This window comes from Serinus canaria, chromosome 2 (assembly GCF_022539315.1).
Source record: "Serinus canaria isolate serCan28SL12 chromosome 2, serCan2020, whole genome shotgun sequence".
Taxonomy (NCBI): Eukaryota; Metazoa; Chordata; class Aves; order Passeriformes; family Fringillidae; genus Serinus; species Serinus canaria.
The window spans coordinates 23,361,180-23,388,031 of record NC_066315.1 but is presented as its reverse complement, the minus strand read 5'-3'; the positions used below and the strand labels follow the sequence as shown (position 1 = coordinate 23,388,031).

The following is a 26,852-nucleotide window of genomic DNA, read 5'->3' as shown; positions in this document are numbered from 1 at the left end:
AGCAAACTTTACATTAGGCAGTGACTCTAATCCTATCATGATGCTGTCAGTTACTTGGTATTTATTCCATCCTGTGCACTGAAAACATTGCTAGTCTAGTAGAGTAACAGTGAAAAGCCTATTTAGAAAGACAAGACTAACTCAAACCCAGAAGAGTTGCATAGCCCAAGAACTACAACAAGTGTGTCCATCCTGCTACCTTTGCAGCTGCCACTTGTGGGGGCTCAGAGGCAGTTAGTGTTCAACCTTATCCAGTCACAGGCCAAAATCTTAAAGAATGCCATGGAAGTGCATCTTTTGCTGCCATGTTTCTCAAGGGAAAAAATATATCGGGGGGAAAAGGAAAAATCTATGACCTAAATTGTCATTCTTTTGCAAATAATTTTGCATCTGTTTTGAAAAAGAAACTTGCTCCTCATGGTCTGTAAAAGGTATAAAGTAATCTGTAAAGTAATTCCAATTTAAGCTCCAGCCTAATTTGTTATCTCTGAGCTGAACATTAAGATACTGTTCATGGGTGCATCCCTCTGGTTCAGCCATAAAGTAATAGCTTTCCTAAGTGCCAAATCTGTGGCTTCTGCTATCAACCATGTTAAAACAACATTTAATAGCATTTCATATGGAAGTACTTGCAAAGTCATCTTAGCTTTGCAATTTTTTTCTCCATGTTCATAGAGATTAAAAACCTTTAATAAATATGGTCTATTTATTAGCTTGTATAAAGTAGCCTGATGCGACAAATATTAAAATTTTAAATATTCTATTCATTATCAATTTTAACTTGATAATGAATAGAGTATTAAATCAAATTATGAATTGAAATATATTCTTTGTCAAATGTAAAAAGTCTATTTTTGTCAGGTAGGTTTTACAGAAATACGGAGAAGGAATAACACTACTACATGAGATCAAGCCCCTTAAGAAAATCAGTATTGTGGTTTCAGATTAGGAAAGATAATCTTCACAGCCAACACAGCCAGCTTGGCACTGAAAGCCACACCTGATGGTTTCTAGGTCCTTGAAGTGCTTGTGCTGTGCTTTAAGGGTTGCTTCAAGCTCCAGTTTGGCTTGTGCAAGTTCATTCTTCATCTCTGCGCCCATCATCCTCTCTGAATTCAGCTGCTCCTGAAGCTCTGCTGCTCGGTCCTTCATACTCCGGAGCTCCACTTGCATCTCCAGAATCTGCAACTGCTTCTGCTGCATGTTATACTCCAGCATTTCTAATGAGAGCACCATTCATATGGAAATTACTTCATGAAAAAACACTGTGGTTGAGTAAAGCTTCTCCTAGCCAGAGCGTGACCACAAGGCTATTATTAAGAGTGATATTTTAAAATAATATTTTATTTCAGAAGTCCAATAAAAGCAAACCCATGACTTTTATACTTGAATACCTTTTGTACTTTGAAGAAATCACTTCAACTTTATTTCTTAAAGGCTCTAAGATGCGTGCAACTATATCAATATGCATCATTTGGATAATGATTAACACTATTTAAGTTAGCTATATTACATATGTATACTCGTGTCCTAATATTTGTAACTATACACTGATAGTGAGCTTTACTTAATTTTTAAGTATACCTGTTCTCTGAACCTTTTGCTCTTCATTCTAATTGCTTCTTAGTTTCTGCATTATGACTGACTATCCAACTTAGATAATTTCAAAGCTGCTGAACCTAAACAGTGAAGCATATACATGGAAAACAGCCTTAAAATTCAAGCTCCATTTTTATAGCAATTGAACATAACTTTGTCATCACTTTCAGTTTGATACAAGTCAAAGGAACACAGATTGTATAATAACTTTTGCAAAAGTAGTTAAATAAGATTGAAGAAGATGAAAAGTATGCATGTTCAGAACATGCATATCAAAATCAGAGACCAAAGAAAGTCACCACTTTTGTCACTTGCAACATTATGAGCACTGCCTTGAAAGCATTTGGAAACAGACATATATTACCACAGAAGTCACCTTGGCTTTTTGAATCAATCTCTTGTTCTCTCTTGGGGTTACTTTTCTTACTGTTCATCTGAGCATGCAATACTTGAATCTCCATCAGCAAACTTCTTCTGTCTGCATTCTGAAGACTGTCCATTGCTACTCTCTGGTTGATAGCCTATTAACATTAGAAACATTTCAAAGTAAAACTCCAGATTTTATGAGAACAACTATGGTGCTGACATCACATATATTTATATATTCATAGTCCACATATATTCAAATATATTAATTTTCAATGAAGTCAGCATTACAATATTTGGAAAAACTACTTGTTATTTTTTAGTTCTCTTCTAGGCATCAAAATTACAGACTGAAAATTGCTATCACTTTTCTGGCAAACTGCAATTTTCTCACTAATCCTTCCATGTTCCAGAGGAGATAACTGACTTCCCTCTGTCCCACAGCAGCCTTATCACTTTCGCTTCTTGCAAATTTTTTTGTATAAACATGCTACCTTTTCTCTTACATAGTGTAACATAATTCCAATTAACTTAATGACATCAAGCTCAGGACAACTGTGTTCAATGCAAACTGATCTCTGCAGGCTGTATATATTCTGCACCCTGTGCACCCAAGAGTTTCTTTCCCATGCTACATAATTTTTCTTTTAAAAGACAACAGTTCTTTCTGCAAGTCTGACTTTGTTTTTATCCTTACACTGTCAAAACTACCATTAATACATATATTTATAATGGATTTATAAAATTAAAATGAAAATCTAATGTAGACAAACACTTTGACTACAGTACAGTTTATATTACCTGCTCTTGTAGTCTGTGTTCTAATTGATTCATCAACATCACTGCATCTCTTGTGCCCATTTCTGCAAGTTCAGTTTGAAATGCAGCAAGGAGAACATTTTGTTCCCTCACAAAAAGCTGTTGAATGGCATGCAGAAGTTCTCCTCGCCAGTCTGACACACCTTCAGGAGATTCAGTACTTGCATAGATCTGCAGTGGTATAAAAACAATTTAAATAGGAAAATGGAAAGATTACATCATCATAATTTCTATGTAGAGTGTGTGTTTTCAGTGGAATGTTTACCTTTTCTTAATAATTGTGTAAATTTCATCCATCCAGATGGATGTGTTTACTGTACACATTACACATTTTTCTGCATTCACAAATCTAATAAACTTTTAGCTTTGTTTTTGATGGAGGCAATTTAGCCTTTTGTAACTGAAAACTTAGCCCTGGGTAGTTACTACTGAGGTTACTATATCACACTATTCTTTAATTTTTCATATATTACATGTCTCTCCCTAGGCTCTCACAAAGCTATGTGGTATTGTGCAGACACTGTATATGAAAAAGATTTAATTTTAAATGACATGAAGTTCATCTGCCCACTTTGCATGCTAAAGAAAATGCTGAAGTAGTAGAAACTACCTGCATATATCCAGGAGTTTAACTGGGGTTATTTAACAAGAAAAAGTTTTAACAGATTATTGATTAATGAGCCAATAAATAACAGCATTAAAAATTCTACTTAAACTGCTACTGGAATGTTTCAAAATTGAATTCTTCTTAGAAGGTGGACCTATATGGCTAAAAGTTATCAATGCACAGAACATAATATAATAATATAATATAATATAATATAATATAATATAATATATATATAATATAATATAATATAATATAATATAATATAATATAATATAATATAATATAATATAATATAATATAATATAATATAATATAATATAATATAATATATACATAACATAACATAACATAACATAACATAACATAACATAACATAACATAACATAACATAACATAACATAAATATAAGCTGTAATACCATGAAGTGCAATATGGAGTTTTATGGCACATTAAAAAAAATATTTCGCCTTGTAATAGGATATTTAAGCATTTAAACCTGAAGAGTGGATGTGCCTTAGAAGGCTATAATAAATCACTTTTTATTCAGATAGAATCCTATGATATTTTTTATACCTCAGCTTCTCTATGAACTTGCATTTTTGCGATTAGGTCTTTCAGAGATGAGATGGTGCTTAGAAAAGCTTTTCTTTCCTCTAGCCAAGATTCTGGTTCTTGCTTATGAGGTGACAGATCTTTTTCACTGTATGGAAATTCAGTGAGAGACAGCACCTGTATGCCTTCATGATGGACTGCTCTCAGCAAACCCTACAATAAAAGCAAAAAGAAATCAGTAATAACAACATATACCAATAACAACAATAATAATTGCAATCTTATTTAATATGTATTGGAAAACTGGTACTTCTAATTTGATCAGCATAAGGAAATTATGCTTCCTCATATCAAGGACAGAAGAGTCACCCAGTCCTTTACATGTGTCACACAGAAACTTATTAAATAGTTGTAGTTTCCCTCAGTTTCAAATAAAATTTTCCAGTGTACATCTGTCAAATCAATTTTTTTATTTTTCAAATAGCTACTAACGTGAACTGACATTTTCAAAACAGTCCTGGGAAGGCTTCCAGGTGAGCTTTGCCATTCACTTTTTGAAATTACTACGAAGCTAGGGCTTTGTCACAAAATACTTTTTGAAAAATGTAATTAAAACATGATACCCTTACTGTTTATAATAAACAATCTGCTTTCATAACATAGTTATAAAAATGGAATCCATAAAATTGTGTAATATATGATCATGACATCATTTGCAATAAATTATAACTATTTTTATTTCTCATAATCATAACTGAGAACAAGCCTACAGATATAAAACTCATATTTAGCCTACTTTAAAATGCAAAAATGCACATCACTGTGAGAAAATGTATTAAAATAGTCAACACTAAAACTTATCTAAATGGCTCTGTTACCAATGATCAAGCAGAAGCTAATCTCAACTTTCAGTAGTATCACACTTGTTCCTTAAAAAAAAAACCAGATTGAGTCTATTTTACCTTAATTTTTTTTGGAAGTAAATCTGTTGAAGTTTCACCTTCATCTATTCCTTCAGATATCGTGTCAGATCCCTGGGTCTGAGCAAGATACATTCCTTGACTCCAGTCTGAACTGGAGTCTAAAATAAAAGGAGAGAAAAACATGAAAGCTGGATTACTGTGACACTTTGAAGAACAGGCATCAAAAAAGTATTTTTTATCTGTTGTTTTAACAGGTAGTTGCATGTCACTAAGGGTTCACTCTAAGCCTGGAGACTGCCTGTTTTATAGTTTGTATTTTTCCGTTTCAGAGAAGTAACAGCAAAACAAAACTAAAAAATGAAACCACAACCAAACTTAAAAATCTTTATTTTGTTTTACAAGACAAACAACTACTTGCATAAACACTCATGCCAAACGTCCCCTCTTAATATGCTTTGCATTGCCTATGTCAAGGATCACTCGAATAATTTTATTACACTTGGAGAAGTCAATCCCTGTCATCATCTCCCACTGCTAGGGAACTGTAGCTTTAAATACTATCAGGAGGTGATGAAGCTATGCTGAAGAGATCATGTAATAGCTAAGAAGGATACAGAAACTCCGATGGAAAGGAAAATAATTAGCATCTGATGCTTCAACTAAAGCCCATCTCTGCTCCGGACATTTTCCTTTTGTACCAAATTAACAGACATGGCATGCCCAGAACCTTTTGCTGGTGCAACAGGTTTCTGCTTCAAGCTGGGCAGTAGCTGTTTTGATTTCTAACAACACAAACTCTTTAATGGTAAACTTAATATCAAAAGAGAAGATTTAATTTATAATGCTGTTTGAAATCCGTACAAACAAATGTCTTACCACTAGAACCTCCATCTCTAGCTTGGTGTGGTGGAGAACATGCTAATCCAGAAACTGGGATTCTCTGTATTTGGAAAAGAAAACAGTCAAGTCTTTAACCCCTCACCCACTCTCAGTAAGAGAGAAACCTTTAAGGAGCAGGAAATAATGTGAACCAGTTCTCCTGCAATCAAAGCAATAAAACTGAATATGAGAGAAATGGCATTTCACAGGGTGATCTACATTTCCCAGAGCAGGGCAGGTTAAAGGCAGGAGCACAAGGAAACACCTGATAGTTGAGCATACTTGCAAACTTCAATGCTGAGAAAGGGGTTCACAATCTCTCCCAGGGCCATAGAAACATTAGAACACTTTAAAGTTTTTTACTGAGCATGTGGTGGTTCACACTTTACAGATTTTAAATGGGAATTTCTGTAGCAAGAGCAAAAGCTTCAACTGAAGTATTTCAGCAATTATAAAATAAAATACATACTTCTTTGGCTTGTAGAGTTTGTATGACTTCCTTTAAAGTATTGCATTCTTCAGTCAATACTTGTACTGCAACAAACTTCTCCCTCTTTAATGCTTCAGATTCAGAGATATGCCTTGTCTCCATGTCCATGATTTCAGCAGCATGGAGTTCCTGCATTTGGTCAATTTTTTCAGTAAATTCTCTTACAATCTCTGCAATCTCTTCTGAAGAGCATCCATTTTGCAAATCAATTTGGATTTCTGCATTTTTAACAAGGACTGGTGAGACCTCCACAGTCTTGTCTGTTTGTGATGAGGAGCTGTTTCCAGTTAGAGTAGACTCACTGGCTGACAAATCACACGATATTTCTGCATCCTTCTTGCTTTCAGTTTTCACCATTTCTTTGTTCTTTCTCAGGTAACTTGCAAGCTTCTCCTCTGCTTGAACCAGGTTCTCTTTGACTTTGCACAGGTCTTCCTGAAGATGTATCAGCCTTGCCTCTTTTACCTGTAAATATGGAGAATCTCAACTGCTATTTTAAGTATTTTCCAAATACTTAAAACAGCTAAAATCCAATTACAGCTTAGTTTAGTTATATTTTATGACATATGGTAGCACATATTATCTCCTAAGAAATACAGCTCTAGATTCACTGTTGCACTGCAGGAAAACTAAGTACTTTGGCAACAAGTGAACATTTGATCTACAGTCTCAGCTTGGTTCCACTCACAGTAGGCACTGACTGGCTGCTTTTCTTGGTGGCATTCTCAGTAAAAGATTAAAAAATCCCAAACTATAGCATGCATATCTGAACAGTAAGTCCTGTACAACTATTTGATTTAAATACAATATGGAACACTCTGGTCCTTACTGTTAGTTCTTGCTGAAGTTTTTCTGCCTTTTCTCTGCAACTGTTCAGTTCTTCCTTAGCAGCAGCTGCCTCTTCTTTCACTTGTTCAAGTTCAGTAATAAGCACTTTTTCTTTTTGACTTTCCATGAGTTGTGCTTCTACCTGTATGGCAACACAAAACATGGAAAATGGTTAAGATTCAAGTTTTAATAGTGCTGATCACTTTCACACCAACTTACAAAGTGAAAAGACCAAAGGGGAAAACAAATGTATGTAATTTGGGTTAACACAGCTTGAAAAAAATAAGACTAAGACCATGGGATGAAGGACTATCTTACAGTTCCCTGAACTCAAGCATAAATTGGATACACCACACAGCACAGGGAGGAAGGTCAACAGAGAGTAGGAAATTATAATATTATTTAACTTGTAAGACATTTATGACATTCATTAAATTTGTATTTGGATGAAAGATCTTAGAATCTTTTCTTGTCCAGTACTGGGTCCCATGATTTCCGAAACTCTCACATTCAGAGACATCAAGCCCATTTTTGGACTATCAAACATAGTCAATATTGACTGATGGTTCTACATTGAGAGGCAATAAAGCACTGCTGCATGGAAATCTGGACAAAACAATATTGGAAAAGCCACTGAAGGGAAATATCTTTGGAATTACGATGGGAAAACAAGAAAACAAATCAAGATCAAAACATATATAAATAAACAACCTTCAACACAAAAACACCTGTATAGAAAATCAGTATAATTTCTCTTATCCTTCTGAATCCCGTGTGTGTCTTAGACAGTTTTTATAATTTTAATTTTTATGTCTCTATCTCCACACCATGTAAAAGCGCACTACATTCCATTCTATGTCAAGTCAAATTAAGAATAAGAAATTTTATGTCCAAAATTCAAAACCACTGTACAATCAGGAAAAGGTAAGGTGTTTTCAATACATAATTTAAAATTGATAGTGGGGTTTCCCTAAAATAACATCCTTCTCTTTGTAACTGTAAGAATAATATAGAAATGAATGTGCTACACATAGCAGAATATGCCTATAGTTATTCTCATTAAGAACCATTTCATTCATTATACTTACATAAAATAACAGGTTTTAGGGAAGACAAAAGAAAATGGTGTCTATTTACCTGATACCTCTGCATTTCTTCTTGCTTAATATATTTCTGAATCTCTTCTTTATGTTTTTCTTTAACCTCTTCTAGCAATTGCTGAAGCTCTAAGAACCTCTCTTCTTTCACTGTAGCTTCCCTTTGTGCAACTTTTACATTTTCTTTTTCTAGCTCCAAGCTATGATTTACCATTGCCAGTTGGTCTTCCATCTCACTAAGCCTCTGTGTTAAGAGTGATAATTTTGATTGTGTCTCATTTTCAGTTCTATCACTCGAACCCTCTGTCTGGGCATTTTTGCCTGCTTCATCCACATACTTTGAAGCTTCCTGCACTTCCTGCATGAATCTTCTCTGCTCCTGAACTGCGTTTAGCTGAACCTGACTCACAAGAGCAGCAGCAACTTTCTCCATTAGTGTCTTTTCCAGTTCTAATATCCTCTTTTTAAGTGTTTCTTTTTCAACCTTGCATTGCTCTTTCATGTCTGTTATTTCATTGTAGCACTGGCGCAGTTCTGAATCTTTTTGCTTAATGCATGCCTGAAGTTGCTGCAGTTGTATCTCCATCTTGCTTATGGTGACTTTTGCATTCTCATCTGAAGTCCAAAGCTGGGACTGACCTGGCAAGTCTATCTCCTGACAAAAGTCTCCCTCCATTTGTTCAGTTTTTCCACTGCCCCTGTCTTCTGGTTTTGACTTACTGCCTTGGACCAGTGCATGCCTATATTTCTCTGTCATTCCTGCATGCTCTTTTTTTAATATACTTATTTCTTGCTTTAACTGGCTCATTTTTAATTTTGTTTCCTCAAGCTCATTCTTTGTTTGAGATGCCTCTGCATTTATGTTTTCTACTTGCTTCTCCAAAGCTTCCTTTTCTGCCAGAACCGCTTCAAGTATGTGTTTTGGACTGTCAGCATCTTCTTGAAAACCAGCAACATCTGTTGGTAGATTTTGTTCAATAATTGCCAGCTCCTGCTGAAGCTTATCAATTACATCATTCAACTGCTCTACTTCCTCATCGTTTTTCTTCTTCACACGTTCTTGATCACTTTTCAGACATTCTACCTGGGCTTCAAGCTCCCGTATATGCTCATTTTGCTCTTCAATAACCTGGGGGAAAAAGCCAAACAAAACCACCCAGATCATGTTTGTCCTGGACTTCACAGAAACAGTTTAATCAAACTTTGAAAGATCTCATAAAAGAAAGTTCTCAATGAATTTCTTAATGTGATGTCTCTTCTAAAGCTTTAATGAGAATTGAGACATCTTCAAATTGGACTGAGAAAGTAGCCCATGACCTTAAAGAACTGAAAAATAGGTATTAAAAAGAATAGGTATTAAATCATCAGATGAAGTGAAAGCATTTGTAACATTCACAGAGCTAGGGAACACTAAATTTTAAATGAATACTTGCTTACATATGACACACCCCATTTAGATGAATATGTATTTTAAATACAAATAGACCTTTTAACTAATTGTGTTGAAAAATGCCAGTATAACACACTTTTTAATCTGAGACCATAGAAAACACCTATCAGTTGACTGTGACATTTTCTGTCACAATCCTAAATATGTGTTTGTGTGTTTATGTGTGCATGCACACGTGTATGCAGATGTGCACACAAACACACAGGTCAAATAGTACACAAAGACCCAGAGCACAATAAGTTCTTTGTGCACAGTTTAAATCAAAATAAAAAGAGACAAAGTTTCAGAGTATTTATTTGATAATGCATATGACTATCCAAACAAAAATCAGAGACTCATCAAAATATGAAGAGAGTAAGAATAAGACTTTCCTAGAGTACTTCTAAAGACACTTGAAATGAGACACTGTGTAAGAGGATCAAAATTCCAAGAAAATTATAAAATTGTGCAACTGATCAAATACAAAGGTGATAACTTTATGATGCAGAAAACAGAAGACATATTAGGCTTCTAATAAATGAGTAGAAACAAAAAATGGAAACACTGGTGTTGATGAACTCTAAATTCAATAAACAAAAAAGTCTCAGCAAAAGGAATAAAAATTAGTTTAAAAACCTTCATGTTAAACTGCAGTGGAAGCAAATTTCATTTTAGTGTAGAAGAATGACAAAAAAATTTATCTTTATGAAGACAAAATAAAGGCAGACAAGATTTTAAGTAGTAAGACTAAGAAACAAAATTTATTTTTTTTAAAAGTGAATGTCTGGAGATCTGAAGTGAACAGTGCTTCTGCAGTGGAAATGTAGAAGGCAGAAGAAGACATGTCAATAATAATCCAGAAAACATAAATAAAATAAAATAAAATAAAATAAAATAAAATAAAATAAAATAAAATAAAATAAAATAAAATCAGTTATGGTATCTGAAATATCTCTATTAAAGTCTTTTCAAATATGAAAAAAACATGCAGAAAAGATGAAAGATGACAAAATTCATTACTCAAACAGCCATGTTTTTTCCTTTATGACTTAATGCTTCACTATGCTTAGTTAGTTAAGTACAATAACAAGATGACTCTGTAATAAGTATAATATGTACAAAAATAAATATAAATTAGAAAGGCTGGTTTGCCAACCAAGAACTCAATTTTAAAAATCCACAGACTAGAGGAAGCTCAGAAACACTAAATAAAATCTGAATGAGTCATAAAATCATAAAATGGGTTGGGTTGGAAGGGACCTTAAAGATCAAATATTTTCAAGCCCACTGTAATGGCACAGTGATCCTGGTGACTGCTATCAACTCAGCGTAACAGTTTCTATTCTTGATAACATAATGGAATAAAGGCCCACAGAATCCAGATACAGCAATTAAAAGAAAAGCACTTAGTGGGATGAAGATGTCTAAGGGACTTAGAAAAGGGATTAACCTAAGAATAATCGATTAATATTTCATAATGTTCTCATAACCAAGCAGAGTAATTATTTCATGTTCTAGAAAATAAAACCAAGTCAGAGGATGAAATTAAGAAAATTAAGCTTCATGTAACAGGAGAATAACTAATTCATCAAAATGAATTAAAACTGAATCCTAATTATTTTTCTCAAGGCAAGAACTATAACTCTATTACTGGGGTCACTGTATAGAGCAGAACTGTTCTGAATTCTTGAAGTATGATATTTCTTAAATCCAGTTTCCTAAATCCAATTCAAAGTTTCATCATTATTCACTGACTTTCACTATAACTGAATTTTGAACTAAAGACTCAGTGAAATGATCCAGCTCAGTCAGAGCCGTATTTTAGTGGATTCAATATGTTGTAGTAGAATGTTAGCCTATATGTTCAGTCAGCTACCAAGGGAGAACAGAAATCCTGTTCTTCACTTGCTTTTGAGTGAAAGCTTATGATTAATAAATAACATTTAAAATAGTCAGAATGCAAAATTCAGCCACTTAAAAAATCAGTGTGTTTTATCTGTATAAAATGAAAACAAGCCAAAAGAAAATGAAGCTGATAATCAAAAAACCTGCATAATTGAAAAATAATGGAAAGCAACAGGTGTTAAAGCTCAGTAAATAAAAGATAAATCTTTCTTTCTTTCTTTCTTTCTTTCTTTCTTTCTTCTTTCTTTCTTTCTTTCTTCTTTCTTTCTTTCTTTCTTTCTTTCTTTCTTCTTTCTTTCTTTCTTCTTTCTTTCTTTCTTTCTTTCTTTTCTTTCTTTCTTTCTTTCTTTCTTTCTCTCTTCTAATAAAACACAGCATTTTGTTTGCCCCTCCATGCTTGAAATTGGATAGAAGACGTTGCCAACACCACTATCAGAGCAAAGCATTCACACAAGCTCATGGAGCTCAGAAGTTCAACTGCTAAAAATGCATTAAAATCTAACATGATCCAGCAGATGTCACTGGAGTGCAACACTGAATGTAAGTCATGTGAGGGAAGCTGCTTAAATGAATGTGGAGATTGAATTCAACTACCTAAATACTGTTAAATATTCAGAAGTATTGGAACAAGGAATGTAGAAGAATTTAAGACAAGAACTCAGGCAGAAATAAAAGAGAATAACTAAAAAGAAAACCAAGCAAAAAGCAGCTGTCACAAATGAGACTAAAAGGAAAAAGAGATTAGATTTAAAGCATTGCTTGAAATAGAAGCATTTGCATTTTTAAATTAAGGTGGCAATAGAAGATAATGCAACTGGTGAGGGACAGAGGGGTTTTTTTTCCCCTTTAAACTAGCATAAAGTAGGACACTGAAATGGATTTCAGAAGTATATACCTTGTTGTCAGTTGTGACTTCAAGTTGCTGTTGCAGTTTTGCTATTTGTTCATGAAGATGATATATTTCCTGGTCCTTTTCTTGCATGATGTGAGCGAGCCTCCCAGCCACTAAGTGATGGTCCTTTATGGCAGCATCTTCAGATTTCTGGATAGCTAGACCTAGTATTTCCATTTCATCCTGCCCAAAAAACCCCCAAAAAAAACATGTTACAGTTGTATATAGCATTTTCTGCATATTCTTGTATGAGTATTTCAAGTGTAGGAACTAAAATACACAAATTTCATGGAATGACAAGTAATCACATGAGTCTTTTAGTATTTTGGCAAGTTGAATGGTGGAATGCTTGAGAAAGAGAAAGAATTTGATGTTTTGGCATTTTCAAAGAACTTATTTCTGTGAAGGAAGGAGACTAAATCTTTAGGCTTCTCTGTTGCACAGTTACCTTAAATAATTTGTTCTCTTGTTCAAGTTCCTGCAAGTGTGTAGTGGACTCCTTTCGCTGAATTTCTAGCTGCATGTGCAACTGCTGAACTTCTTCATTTTTATTTTCTAGCTCCTCTCGAAACTGCTCCAATTGTTCCTCAAGGTTCGTGACCTATGTTTCCAACAAAAGGAGCAGGAAAAGGAGTAGGAAGCCATACTAAAAATTAAATGCTATAAATTTCTCTACAGTAAACTGGTTGACTATGCACAAACAAAAGTATGGGTACTTGGTGATATTCTGAGTCCTTAAACTGAATGGAATTTTAAGCACCACAAAAAAAATCAGTTTTCCTTACTTGGGCTGAATTTCTATTTCAGAAACACTCATGCAAGTCATAAATATTAACATAAAACAACAACCATCATGGATCATGAGAGAATTTCAAAGGGATTTGGACTGCTGTCTCTCTCTAACTGTGAAAAAATTCATCTGTACAGTTCACTAAGCTCAACAAAAAGCAAAATCTGACAAACCAAGATCTAAGTGGAAAGATGGATATTTTTACAGGCATTTTACCTCCTTTTCCTTTCTGTCCACAGCTTCTCGTTCAGCTTGCAGTTGTACTTCAAGAGGTAACTCTCCCTTTACTATGATGGTGCCAAACTGTTTCCTTTCCTCCACCTATAAATAGAATGATTAGTAATAGTTATCAGATTAAAAAAATACACTATTTTGGTCTCAGGGAAATAAGAAAGCAGCAAATCCTTGATAAATTTCAACCAAGCAATACCTTTTGCAAGTGGTCTGCACTGATGATTAAGGCTTGTTCCAGTTCTCTTATCCTGCATTCTAGCTTCTCAATTTCTTCATTTCGTTCTTGTACATCTCTCTGAAGCTGCTCCTTAGAGAGCAAAAGCTCACTGCATTTGTCTGTTTTTTCTTTGAGATGATTTGTTAACTGTTCAACCTGATGACAAGATGGCAAGATTATTATATTGTACTGCACTGGCAGGGTTGGCTAGCAATAGCAACACCATGCATTTCTGACAGGAAGAAAATATTCCTCTTTTTCTCCCATAACAAAAGTCCTACTCCTTCGGTGAAACAGAACATATAGTCAGAATACTGTGGTACTACATCCAACAAATACAAACAGCATTATTTAAGAAGTGGTATGTTCTGTGCCACACCACCTACTCATAGATCTGATCTTGTTCTTCTGAAGCCTTCAGACTCTGCAGTCAGTTAAAAGCAAGCAGTACAACATCCCTATGCAGCCCACTAAAATGATGCCTTTAACACCTATGGATGGAATGTCTTGACCCTATGGTCAAGAAGCTATTTGTCTCAGGGGATAATCATAGTTCTAAAAATCTGTGACAAAATTATTCAAAAGAAGAAGCTGATTAGTGACATAAAGGAATATCCTAAAACTCAATGAATCTTTAACACTGAAGAGAATAGCTATACTTAAATCAAAAAAGACAGGAAGCTTAGTTTTTTTGCTGTGTTCCTTAAATGGGACAAAAGAGATGTCATGGATGTAATAAATTCACTTTCTATGGGGACTGAACATTCTGAATCTCAGTAGGTCAGAAGCAACATATTAAAAGATTAACTAAAGTAGCAGAGATAGTACTATCTATCCATTTCTAGCTGTATTTCAGAAATTATTAATTGAAATTACAGATAAGAAAGATGCATAACAAATCCATAGTATGATGTACAGCGATGAGGCCTGAGTAATTGAGCAAGAGACAGGGAAAGTAATCTTTGTCCCACTCAAGAAACTGATTTCAGTATTTACAATTATGAAGTTACGATGTAGCCAAAAGGTAGAAGACTCAAAGCATTTCAAAAGATAGGAGAGAAGAGGACCAGAACATAAAGCTAACAGGATGGTATTATTGATGTTATCCATCCATGAGCAACATCACAGTCTGAAGTGACCTCAGAAAAGTCCTGAGAGAGAAATGGAAAAATAAAAATCAAGTCTGGAGCAGACTCTATGACAACCCTCTCTGGAATAAGTTGACAAAGCTGAAACAACAGTAAGAAACAAATTTAGTTGTCAACCAAAAATGGTCATGGCATTCCCTCAAAGCAGAAGAGGATTTTAAAAAATAAGCAACTGTGAAAAATAAAACAGCTCTCTCAAAAGCATGATAAATAATTAAAATATGGATATTTACAAAATATTTCAAGGAACATTGTGACATCAAAATACACAATATAGTAAGAATATGTACTGCATTTGGTAAGATAAATGTAAATCTAATACATTATTGAAAATCCCATCTATAATTTCTATTGTATCACATTAACATAACCTATATCTAAACCAGCTCCTACACCTGTAGTGCTTGCAGACATTATTGTACTCTTTTTCTACCTATTAAAACATTCTAATTTAAAAAGATCAAGTACAAATCTCAAAATTTTAATCACAGTTAAAGCATGTCTTTACAGCATGCTTTCAATTTCCATTGTAGCTTATCTGCCATCTTAAGAGTGTACACATATGTGTACATGTACATATAAATCAGGGTGATTTTTATATATAGATTCTGAACAAATAGGACAATTTTTATTTTGCGATCAAATTTGAACTTTTCTTGGGAGGATTTTTTTAATGTGAGAATTTTAACCAAGAATTCATATGCTATCCATGCCAAAAATAATCAACAGACACATAACAAAATGAACTGAAAATTAACATCCTGGACTCAGGAAAATTAATTGTGCTAGAGCCACCTCCATCTGTGTAAAATATCAGCAGGAGAGGAATGTGCAACAGAAGGAAATAAATGTAGAATTGCTCTCTATGTTTTGTTTAACATGTATCCAGCTAATTGCAGATGATTCATTGTTCACAGAGGCTGATTACAACCATATCCCATAGTACTAAATGAACACTGTCATATTTCATACAAATCTTTGTACTAAAATATATTTAGAAACCCAATGAAACACCATTCTAAACCTGCAAATTCCAAATAGGTAGGTAGTTTGACACGCTCATCTCACATACAGAAATGTATGTCCTATTACTGTCTGTGGTCCTAAACTACAGCCTAGAGTCATAAAATGGTTTTGGTTTGAAGGGACCTTAAAGGTCACCCAGTTCCAATACACCTGCCACAGGTAGGGACACCTTCCTCTATTTCATGTAATACAGAATACTAAATATTGCTAATATTGAAGAATTGAATGACAGCAACTGAACTACTCCAGGAATACCTTTGATTTGAAAATGATAGTCTAACATAAAAGAGGGCATTTTAATACCGAAAATCAAGTAACAAAATAATGCAAAAGTATCAGCCTTGATCAAAAAGCAGCACACAAGAAAACCCCAAAAAAATAAAATGTAATTTATTTGACTAACAGTTCATCAAACAAAATCTGCAAAACCATTATAATAAATAGCATTTACACTGCTGCCACTTGATTTTGCTGAGTCTAAGAGCTTTCTGTGATTCCCTTGAGCTGCTGTTCTACAGTCACTACATTTGTTTCAGTGCCAACAGGTGTTAAACCTCAGTAACTCGATTCCCTCAGTGGTGTATCTGTGCTATAAAAACAGGATGTCGAAAAAACCCATAAGAACATGTAAAATTGCTAAAATAGCCTTGAATGTTTCCACAAACTCTTGAGAACAGTGGATTTTCTAAGTTAAGTTTGGCTCTCAGGAGAGAGCCTTATTGAAAGTCAAGAAGTTTCTGTATGTCTGCTACTAAAACCAAACAGGCTAAAAAAACCCCCCAAACACGATTCCACCACTTTCCTGAAACACCTTCAATCTCTATAAATTTACTTTCCTGGCTTGCAAATGGATGCAGAGTAGGTACACCATAAAATAGCTTCATTATAATATCTTAAAAGCAGTCAACTTGTCATTTATATTAATTGAGTACAAGTAACAAAATGTGTTACCTCTCTGGTTTGATGTTCATTGACAGGCTGACTCCTTTGTGGAATCTTAAGCTGCTGTTCCAGCTTCTGAATCTCTTGCTGGAATACATCTCTCTCATGCTCTCGGTCAATTGCTTGCTCCTGAAAGTTAAGAAATTATGTGGATACACCAAGTGTCAACACTTCTAACTTGCATTCATATGAGGCTGGTAACAGCAATATCAGAATTTATAAGGTAGCAGAACCTATTGCAGATACCATTAACATCTTAATCATTTGGGGCAGTAAATTTCATATTTTTAATCAAAAAATGAACCAATTTTTAATCAAAAAATTAGCACAGCACAGACACGTCAAGTAGTATTTCACAAAAATGGAAGATTTGTTTCTTCTGTTCCAGGCACACCACACAAACGACAGCAAGCAAATATTTTATGATTTCTTCCCTACAGTTTGTCTTTAATAAATACATAAATAAAAAATAGAAATTAAAAACAAAAGTTAGCTCTGGGTTAATATTATGAAAAGCCATCAGAAAAAAAGAGCTATAAATCACTTGAAATACAGAGCTGTCCTAAGCAAGCACTTTCAATTAATTTTCAACTTTTAAAATATTATTAAATTCTTGGGCTGGAACCTAAAACAGGGCTGATGTTTGCTATCATCTACCTATGTTTGCTCAAAATCTGAAAAAAATTAGCATTTCTCCCTGAACCAAACTTCAGTAGCAGTGCTACACACCCCACATCTTCATGATATCTGCCTTTTAGCATACTTACATCTAGAAATTTTCTTGTTTTCTCCAGCTGCTTCTCCAAGGCCTGGTTTTGCTGCCTTAAGTCCATTAGTTCTTCATTTTTCTCTCGTTCTAGCTCTATGAAACGACTGACTTGTTCTTCCAAGTCTATTTCCAAGACTTTAACTTGCTTCTGAAGGTCATCGTGCTCTTTTTCAGCTTGACGTTGTACTTCAATTTTTTCCTTCATTAGCTTTTCTGTTTCCTCCAGTAATTCTGAGTATAATAAAAGCATCACTACTTTTAGATACAAATAGTAAGCAATGTTATGAAGCAAGACCACTCCCCAAGATATCCATGCTGTAATCTGCAGAAGGATGTGAACTGGCTTGGGTTTTTACTATTTTTCTTTTTTTTGAAAATATATTTTCTTCTGAGAAATAATCATGATACTGACTGAAGCAAATTCATATTAGTATTACTACTCTTTAGGCAGTCTTCAAAGGACTGTTACTGAAGCTGCATCAGAGCACTCCCCTGTTTAACTTTCATATCAATTAAAAGGCCTTTGTACAATTAGAAAGAAAAGAAAATGTATGGGGTCAAACCACAGCTAGAGTCAGCACAGGAATTAACAGTGATGTACGGAAAACCCAACCCTCTTCTCATCCCCATTGCCAGTAAAATCAATCCACTCCCAGATTCCATTATTTAATGTGATACATATAAATAATTCGAGGGAAATACTGAAAGACTTAGCGAGGCTGCTGGGCAGACAGAGAGGAAAATTACTGACCTGCAACTGGAGCTTGCAAAATCAGTGACTGCATGAATGCCCAATTTTGAGTCATCATGAAAAAGCCAGCAAGCACATACACTGGAAAGCCCCAAACCACTCTAAGACTCTTTAGCCACAGCCCACTGAAGTGCCTATTAAATAATCACATGAACCCCTTGAGGTAAAACCCAAACAGCAAAGTGCACTTACTTTTGGAGAATCTTAAAAACAGGATTGATATTTAGACAGAAACAATAAAATTTACTTTCACTACAGAAGAAAGATCCTTCAGGCACCATCATCTTACATCGTATTTAATCAATTCTAGGTAACCATTATGTATCAATATAATAAGATGTTTAATTATCACAGTGAATGACTCAGCTGTATTTGGAAATAAAAAGAAATAAAAGACTACAAAAATATCTCTCAAATACCATCTAAGTAACTGTAATTCATAGGTGAATAAGATGATGGTTATTGATGAATTTACTTATTATGCTTAGAAATTATAAGAAATGTTGTTAGCAAAATGTAGAACTGAGTATGAAATACAACATCAAAGCTGCAGGCCAGTAAGAATTACAAGTAACGTCAGTAAGCCAAAAGCCCAATAATCCTGATTAACAATGTCAGTACGTGTAAGTCTTCCACCCAGTTACAGATTGGCCATGCAACATACAAACACACCTGCTTGGGAAGCTGCATCGATTGCAGCATCTACTAGGCCTAGGAGAATAGAGAGAGAGAAAACAAAAAAAAGAAGCAAAGTAATTCACATGCCAGCTATAGTTTTCTCGTGGTGCAACAATGTAAGAGAAAATGAAGCCAAAGATAGATGTGGCATTTAATGACAAAGTTGTTGAGATAACTGAGGGAATGTGACAAGTTATTCTGGTATGCATGATATAAGTACCTACACATTTATAGAATTGTTTGTCCTTACAACTCTTAAACATGAAAATAACTTAATTATATTTAGAAGCCTAAACCATACAAAAATAACTAAAGTGGAATCATAGATACGGATCTTCCTCATTACAGAGTAGGAAGCAGCAGGTTGTTCTTAAAATTTCATTGTTACAGAAAATTGCAGGAAATTGCAAATACACAAGATGTGCAATCTATAAAAATGGCAACATTATAAAGTGGAATAAACTTCTAAAAATTTATTATTACTTCATCCTGCTATTTAAAATGTAAGCACTGCAATCCTTGAATGATCAGTACTTCTTAAAACACTAGAGTTCTCATTTTCTTCCCCTCTCAAACATGAAATATTAATTTCAGTTATTAGTTTAAGGAAGAATTAAAAGACACTTTTACTTCATGAGGGTGAATGCTTTTTTGAGTAAGCAGTTAGTTAGATTATACTGACATGGTATATATCTAAAATTTTCACCATCAGGGCTGAAAGTTTTCATTACTGGTAGATAAAAGGCTTTCCTTATCATGCAACTGTTGTGCTATTCTTCCCTGAAAGAGGAATTTATTAGAAAAAATTTATATTCTGTGACTAAAATAAATACAGATATCACATGTAGTGCAACCACGTTCTGGTAGGTATGCTTCCTAGCCTGTTTTTAAGTTTGTAAAACATTTAGACAGTATTTTTATCCATTGTTGCTATTCCATTTCCAGTGGTAATCTAAATGAAAGCAGATTTTTGGAGATAAAGCTTCTTCTGGCTTAAAGACCAACTGTAATTTCTTAACATTTCTAAAAACTCAGTCACTTCATGTTTAAAAATCAAGAAAAGTTATCATGCCAACATTAGGCAATAGGTGTGAAAATGCCACAATTGGCCCTATCACATTTTTGTTAAGGATCACAAAGGCAATGGGGAGAAGCCTTTGCCAAGACCACTTATTATTTTTTTGGAAGTATAAGCAAATCTCATAGAAAGATTGTGATGAATACATACGCTGCTCTACTGGCCCCGCCTCTGCTCTCATGGCGTCCTTCTGTCTGGAGAGTAATTCCTTTTCTTCCTGGACCTGCTGCTGTTCAGCCTCTAACTCCTGCAATTTGTTACCTGTACGCAGCAGCTCTTGCTCTAGATGGTCAATTACATCTATTTTTTCCTGGAGTTGTTTTTCCAGAAATGCTTTCTCATCTGCATAACCATCAATGAGGCCTGTAAAACATCAGATGTAATAGACAATCAAAACCAATTTTTTCTTGTTGAAATCACTATTGTATTCTGACATGCATGCACACATCTGTTAGATGCTCAACACCTGACAATTTCTACTCCTGCCCTTCCTAGCATTTCATCATGAACAAATTACAGGAAAGGCACCAGAACACCAAATATAGCTCTTAATTTTTACTCAGCACAAAACCTCTGGAGCAAACAGGAACTCCAAAGCCAAGGAAAAATATGATTTTAATAAATACAGGAGAAATAAGAAATTTAAACAAATTCAGTATAAATCACTATAAATCCAGTCTTGAATCAGTATTAAAATGGATTTTAGCCTGTTTTGAGAATGTAGAAAAACTAAAAGTATTTACATTCATTAACCATGTAGACCCATCTTTTCTTTTTATATTTGAATTCACAGAGAACACATAGGACTGAACACACAGGACTGGATATTGAAACAGAAAATACAGAATGAGTAACATCATTTATAACATTTCAAAACTTTGAGACAATACAAACTTCAGTGGTTATTACCACCATATCAGATGCTGTTCATAATGAATTTAACAGATTTGAGGTTGAGAGGGCATTCCCAGGTTAAATGGAATGCATACTCCCACAAAAAAGTTGTGACGTCTGCTAAAATCACATGTTGCGGTATTTACTTCTGCCAGGTTTTGGTTTTTTTTGGTTTTTTTTTTTGAGATGTAATGAAAATTGTCAGAGTTCAGTGAACAAATTTGCATTAGCTTTTCCATCACATCAGATGAGTCATATCTGACACCACTAAAACACAAGAGGTTAGAAAATGTCTCAGCTGCAGCAGTTTTTGTGGTAAGAAAGAAATGATCACAAATGACACATTTAATCTCCAAAGAAGACAGAGTACCATCAGATGTATAATGAACTAAGACACTGCTCTGCATACCTAAGGAACTCAATAAAAGAATGTAGTTTGTCAGAGTATGCCCATAACTCAGTTCGATGGGCAGAAATCAAATAAAAGGAGTTCTGACATCTTTGTTTTGTTATATCAACACCAACAAAAGAAGGTGCCAGTCATTTGAAAGTGCACTGATTTCAAATGCACCTAATTTACAACTGTGCAATCTATTTAGCAAAGGCTAACACTAACATCTAATTCTCTCTCATATTCTAAAACTGTTCATGAACCATATCAACAAAGCCATTCTGTTCTAAGATATTAGGCATTTTTACTTAATTTTATTCAAGATTTGTAAATAAAATTTCTATCAAGACAAAATACTATCCTCCAAAGAAAGCAGCAACATATAGCTGCCTATATTCTGAAATTCTTCACTACTAAACATTTTGTAACTCCATCTGTGTCACCGACATGTTTTATGAAAAATCCTTTACTTAGGATTTTTCCTCTCCTGAGAGCTGAGACGCCTCAGGAACAAACTGTAAACAATTCTTATCTGCTGCTGTGGAATGCAACAGGGGAGGTCTGTGATTGGCCCCGTCAGGCTGTTTGCAATTAAGAGCCTATCACAGAACACCTGTCCGGCTGGTCTCCGTCTGAGAAGAGTTTAGTTTACAGATTCTTTGTCTATTCTTAGCATAGCATGTAGTGAAATCCTTCTCTCTATTCTTTTAGTATAGTTTTTATATATTATCTATCATATAATAATAAATCAAGCCTTCCGATACATGGAGTCAACTTTGTCGTCTCTTCCCTCATCATGGGACCCCTGTGAACGGGGTAACACATCTGTGTCAGAATATAACTTCTTAGTCATTTATATCTTGTGGAAGAGTTCATATCTTCATATTTTTGCATCATGTTAAGATGCGTTCTAAACAATCTTTTTTTACTCTTAATTTATTCTTGAAAAAAACCCACCAGTAATAATGCCTATTTCAGTTTTTAATCTATTCCCTCTGAAATAAATTTTCATCCTTTCTGCTAAAGCTACTGAATGTACAGTAGCTAAAGCTACTGAATTGTTGCAGCCAGTACTGCTGCTGCTGATAAACAACATTTATGCTGCATGAACTGACAGGCCATCGACTGTCCCTCACACCACGTTTTAGACACATGGCTTAGAAATCTGCACTGCTTTTCAGCTTATGTATGTCCCAGCTATTAATAGCATGTGAAATCATGATGGATTATCTGTCTGTGTAAAAAGAAGAGGAAGCCTGGCAGGGTAGAATTCTCCAGGAGTAACATTTGCCTATCAAACTTCACTCTATGCTCCCACTTTGGAAAAGAGAAGTCTGCTGATATTCAAAACTATCAAAAATATCTTTCTGCTTACTACTACAGAGATCCCATCTATGGAGCAGGTGCTTTTTGCATATTTTCCAGATGCTAATCAGATATAATGACAGAAATGTTGGGTGGCTACAAAACATTGACCTATCAAAACAAGAGAACAAATTAACTGTCGGCCAGATTTGAACATATGTTCCTGATATCAGAAGAGATTATTAGATTTCCCCTGTTCTAAGATGCTATAATTTTTAATTGCTTCCTTTATGCGGTTGCAAATACACTTTTTAAAAGATCACTTCAAACAGTGCAAACTGAAACATATCACCACCATATTATCATATTCAGAATAAAGATTCTGTGTCAAGGTCAAGAGGCAACAGACAAGAGGCAGCAGACACAAACTGAAATACAAGAAAGTGCAATTCAACATATGAAAATAAGTTTGGCATTTTTTCCTTTCCCCTCATTGATGCTAGCTGGACACTGGAACAGCCACTTAGAGAGGCTGTGGATATTCAAAACCTGAAACAGGGTCCTAGGCAAGCTGCTCTACCTGACCTTGCTTTGAGCAAGGGGCAGGAATAGTTGATCTTCAGAGGTACCTTGGAGCCACAACTATTTAGGATTTTAAGCTGTTAACATTTAAGCTTGTCTGCACAAACATGTTATGATGAAATAAATTAATTTTGAGGATCCAAACATATACAAAATCTATTATTTTTAACATTGTCATGCATATTTTCAGACAGTAAGTGAGTCAAAACTGGAAAACAGAATCACAGTATGGTTCATGTTGGTAGGGACCTCCAGAGGTCATCATGACCATAATTATCCAGAAGGCTGATAACATTTCAAAATTTACAAAGAAATTGATCAAATTCGCTATTTCTTTACCCAATTAATAAGGAAGTATGTGCAAAGTCCAACAACTCACAAAAAAAGCTACTCACCTTCAGCTTTGCTAAGCTCCAAAGCCAACTGCTCTCTGGCTTTGGTTTCCTCATTGAGACGTTCTTGTAGCTCTTCCTGATACCTGATAAATTCTGTGGCCTCTTGTTGCTTCTTGAAGGACTCTCGCATGAGTTCTGTCTGAGTAATTTTAGCATGTTCAAGCTATCACAGGAAAAAAATTACAGAAATTAGATAAACACCAACTCTATTACTCCTCTTTCATTCACAGTTTCTTTACAGTGTGATGGGAAGCCTCACTAAACATTTGATAAAATCTTTATTGAACACTCATTTGCAGAACACAAGATGAAGAGTGACTTATAAAAGTCTAAGCAAACAGACTTTGTCAGTAGAGTGAACTCCATGAGCCACCTGGCTAAATCCGTGTCTTTGTTCCGGTAATTCCTGATTTAGGAGTTTACACTAGATTCACCTTTGTTTACACGAGTTTTGAACTAAATACGAGTAAGCAACCACTCACCATACACTTAGAATGGCCAAAACACATTGTATAAAACTGGCAGAATCCTTATTATAAATTGACTGAAACGGTGCTTCTCCTCTTTTTCTCTTTAACGTGAAGATTGATGAGAACAGCAGGAAAATGTGAATTTTCAGAGTACTGCACATTTCAACCAACAAGGGAGTAAAGCAATGCTTCTTCCAACAGTGTCAACCTAGCAGAATTACTAATGATCTTTTTTATTCTTCACTTGTCTGGTGGGTTAATATTTAACGTGTACTAACACGGATGCAGCACAGTTTCACTGTGCTACTATCCTGCAGTACTGGAAAACCCTGTCACGTGAAATTGCATATTTACAGTTTAGACATATCCAAAATGATAATTTCAAAACTAATTAAAACTAGAATTACAAAAGGAAAATAATGCATAAAGATTAAACATTGTTAGAAGTTTTGATTACACAAAATGTTTTGGTTACACAAAACATATTTTCTGTTCCTTTGGTTTTTTGGTGTTTTATTTTTGGGTTTTTTTACTTTCTAATATTCTGGTTATTGGCAGACATTTGAAAGATAGTAACATCTACACTTTCTATAAATTATTCTGTCTCTTGATTTCTTAAAATATAAAAGCTTTCTCACTAAGTCCCGCTGAGATCATGCTTAAGAGGAGTTTGCTTTAAAAACTCAGAAAAATGGGTCAAGGAACATTAAATAGAACAATGCACACAAAATTACCCACTTACGCTTTGAAAATAAAATCTGAGTCATCAATACATTCCCTTTTACAATACATTGAATTTAAATACTCAATTTCTTTTCTACAGCATTTCTTTTCAGATGGGCATCATTAATATGTTCATGTTAATTATTTTTTCTGACAAGAGTTAAAGAAAGATCTAAATACTGCAACTATCTGCACTAGTTTGAAACATTTTTAAAAATCACAGCACACCCTTCCTTTATCCTTATATTTTCAAGTGCTTAATGAAAGACCCACCTTGGATAAAAGGTAACATATGATAGATTTACTGTACAGAGACAACTGTAAAGGTGGTTTCCTGAAATGCATGAGATTTTTTTTTGGTTAAAACTCACGACAGAAATTATTCTCTAGCTTTTTTTCGTAATAACAAAAAGTACAAATTATTATATAACAAAAATACAAAGTATTATTAAAAATATCACAGGACAAAACCAAAAAGAAGTACAAACACAAACACGATTTTTTAAAATCAACAATTTCTCCACAGGATCGCAGAAAGCAAGCTGCCAGCTTGTGCTAGTTACTGTTACTAGTCAGTGCACCAAAGTTAAAGGGAACAGCTTTGACTGCAGTCTCTCCCCCATTTTGAATTACCTTCAGTGAGAAAAATGAAATGCAGTAACACTGAAGTGCTTTAAAATGAGATCTCAAATATCTGGAATTTAACATATTTCTGTGTCTGATAAATTTCTTGTTAGAAATGACCAGAGAATTGTATAATTAAGTGCCCACTTCAGTGCCCACTGAAAACTGACTAGGAAAAGGGCCTCTCAGCAGTACAATTTTAATAATAGAGACAAGTTTATATAATTTTTCACTGCATTCTCTTCTATTTAAGCATAATTTCTTTAAAACACTTGTATACTTACTGAATAGGGAGGTGTAGGCAATGAGATTTTAGAGACAACTTTCAAAATGTGCCCATTTTTTTTGTGGCTGAAGTGAAAAATTGAAGTATTTACAACTACAGAATTATTCTCATCCAAGTGTTCGGTGAAAGGAAAAGGATATGGCAAAGGCACACGAGATTCAACCTCATATGTATCTTCTTCTTGGCCTTCAGTCCACAAACCACTAAACAGATTAGATGCCCAATAGGTGCGGTAAGAATCCATTCCAAAAAATATTGCTCTTGCTGTCTTCTCAACCGTCCCGTGGGTATTTTGCACTAGCTAGGCTGGCTTTAGAAATTTCTGACAGGAATTTGTAACAGAACATGTGTGTTTAATAGTCTGAAGACACATTTCAGCACAGTCGGTGACAAACCTACTCAGAATCAGTAGGAAGCCTCAGATCACTTAGCAAGCTGAGTAATTCAAGGGTGGATTAATCCCAAACAAAGAGGAACAAGAAAACTTCATATGGTCACTCCTAAAAAAGTCCTTCTTCTAGAAGTTTCACATCAAAAAGCAACAAAAATCTTCCAGTAGCAAATGGCAAGTAATTCCCAAGGCAAGGAGGCAGAATTTTCTTCTACCTGCACAGGAACGCTGCAGCAGACAAGCAAGCTAACAAAACTGAAACTAAAAATTTTCCAACTCCACTATGGCAAATGAAAGAAAAATACAGCTATGTCATTATTTGCATTCATTCTTGTTGCTGGAGTTAATTCAACAGGAAGAACTTTCTCAAGCTCTGCTAGTTTAAAGGCTTCCTGCTAGTATCTCCCAACTGAAAGAGTTCAGGGGAGTGGCCCAGTTTATTTACCTATACATAACAACAGCAGGTGGAATTTGAATTAATACACCCACCATATACCTTGCCTCAAGTTTCAAACTGCACTTCAGGTCTGAAAGTCTTTGTTCAGACAGGTCTCATACAGCTACTTTGAAGATTTTGCCAGCTTTTCTCTGACTCTTTATTTGAAGAAATGGGTACATGTCTGTATGCAAAACACAACTGATTAGAGGAAAGGTTAAAATCTTTTCTGCCCGTAACCAGTTTTAGATTATAAAATATTGCAGACTGGAAAAAAATAAAGGATTTAGTTTCTGAATATTTAAAAATAATTTTCAAGTCACTTTTATATCC

The 26,852-nt window shown here is 34.6% G+C and overlaps 1 protein-coding gene across 5 annotated transcripts in view; it reads right to left on the bottom strand.

Annotated features, from left to right (window-relative positions):
• Positions 1 to 26,852, bottom strand: part of AKAP9 (A-kinase anchoring protein 9) — a 107,036-nt gene that overhangs the window by 11,195 nt on the left and 68,989 nt on the right. For 3 of the 5 annotated variants that reach the window (XM_018909398.3, XM_018909400.3, XM_018909401.3), the window contains 18 exons: positions 23,590 to 23,752; positions 20,173 to 20,385; positions 18,939 to 18,977; positions 17,514 to 17,746; positions 16,756 to 16,875; positions 13,610 to 13,786; positions 13,396 to 13,500; positions 12,838 to 12,990; positions 12,393 to 12,572; positions 8,204 to 9,292; positions 7,068 to 7,208; positions 6,218 to 6,703; positions 5,746 to 5,809; positions 4,909 to 5,027; positions 3,968 to 4,159; positions 2,767 to 2,955; positions 1,976 to 2,120; positions 1,001 to 1,220 (listed from right to left, as the gene is read on the bottom strand). In XM_018909398.3, the coding sequence (XP_018764943.3) occupies positions 1,001 to 1,220; positions 1,976 to 2,120; positions 2,767 to 2,955; positions 3,968 to 4,159; positions 4,909 to 5,027; positions 5,746 to 5,809; positions 6,218 to 6,703; positions 7,068 to 7,208; positions 8,204 to 9,292; positions 12,393 to 12,572; positions 12,838 to 12,990; positions 13,396 to 13,500; positions 13,610 to 13,786; positions 16,756 to 16,875; positions 17,514 to 17,746; positions 18,939 to 18,977; positions 20,173 to 20,385; positions 23,590 to 23,752 (4,028 nt within the window). Of the gene's footprint in view, positions 1 to 1,000; positions 1,221 to 1,975; positions 2,121 to 2,766; positions 2,956 to 3,967; positions 4,160 to 4,908; positions 5,028 to 5,745; positions 5,810 to 6,217; positions 6,704 to 7,067; positions 7,209 to 8,203; positions 9,293 to 12,392; positions 12,573 to 12,837; positions 12,991 to 13,395; positions 13,501 to 13,609; positions 13,787 to 16,755; positions 16,876 to 17,513; positions 17,747 to 18,938; positions 18,978 to 20,172; positions 20,386 to 23,589; positions 23,753 to 25,690; positions 26,467 to 26,852 lie in introns of those variants that run through there. The other 2 variants (XM_050971250.1, XM_018909399.3) reach the window with 2 other exon arrangements.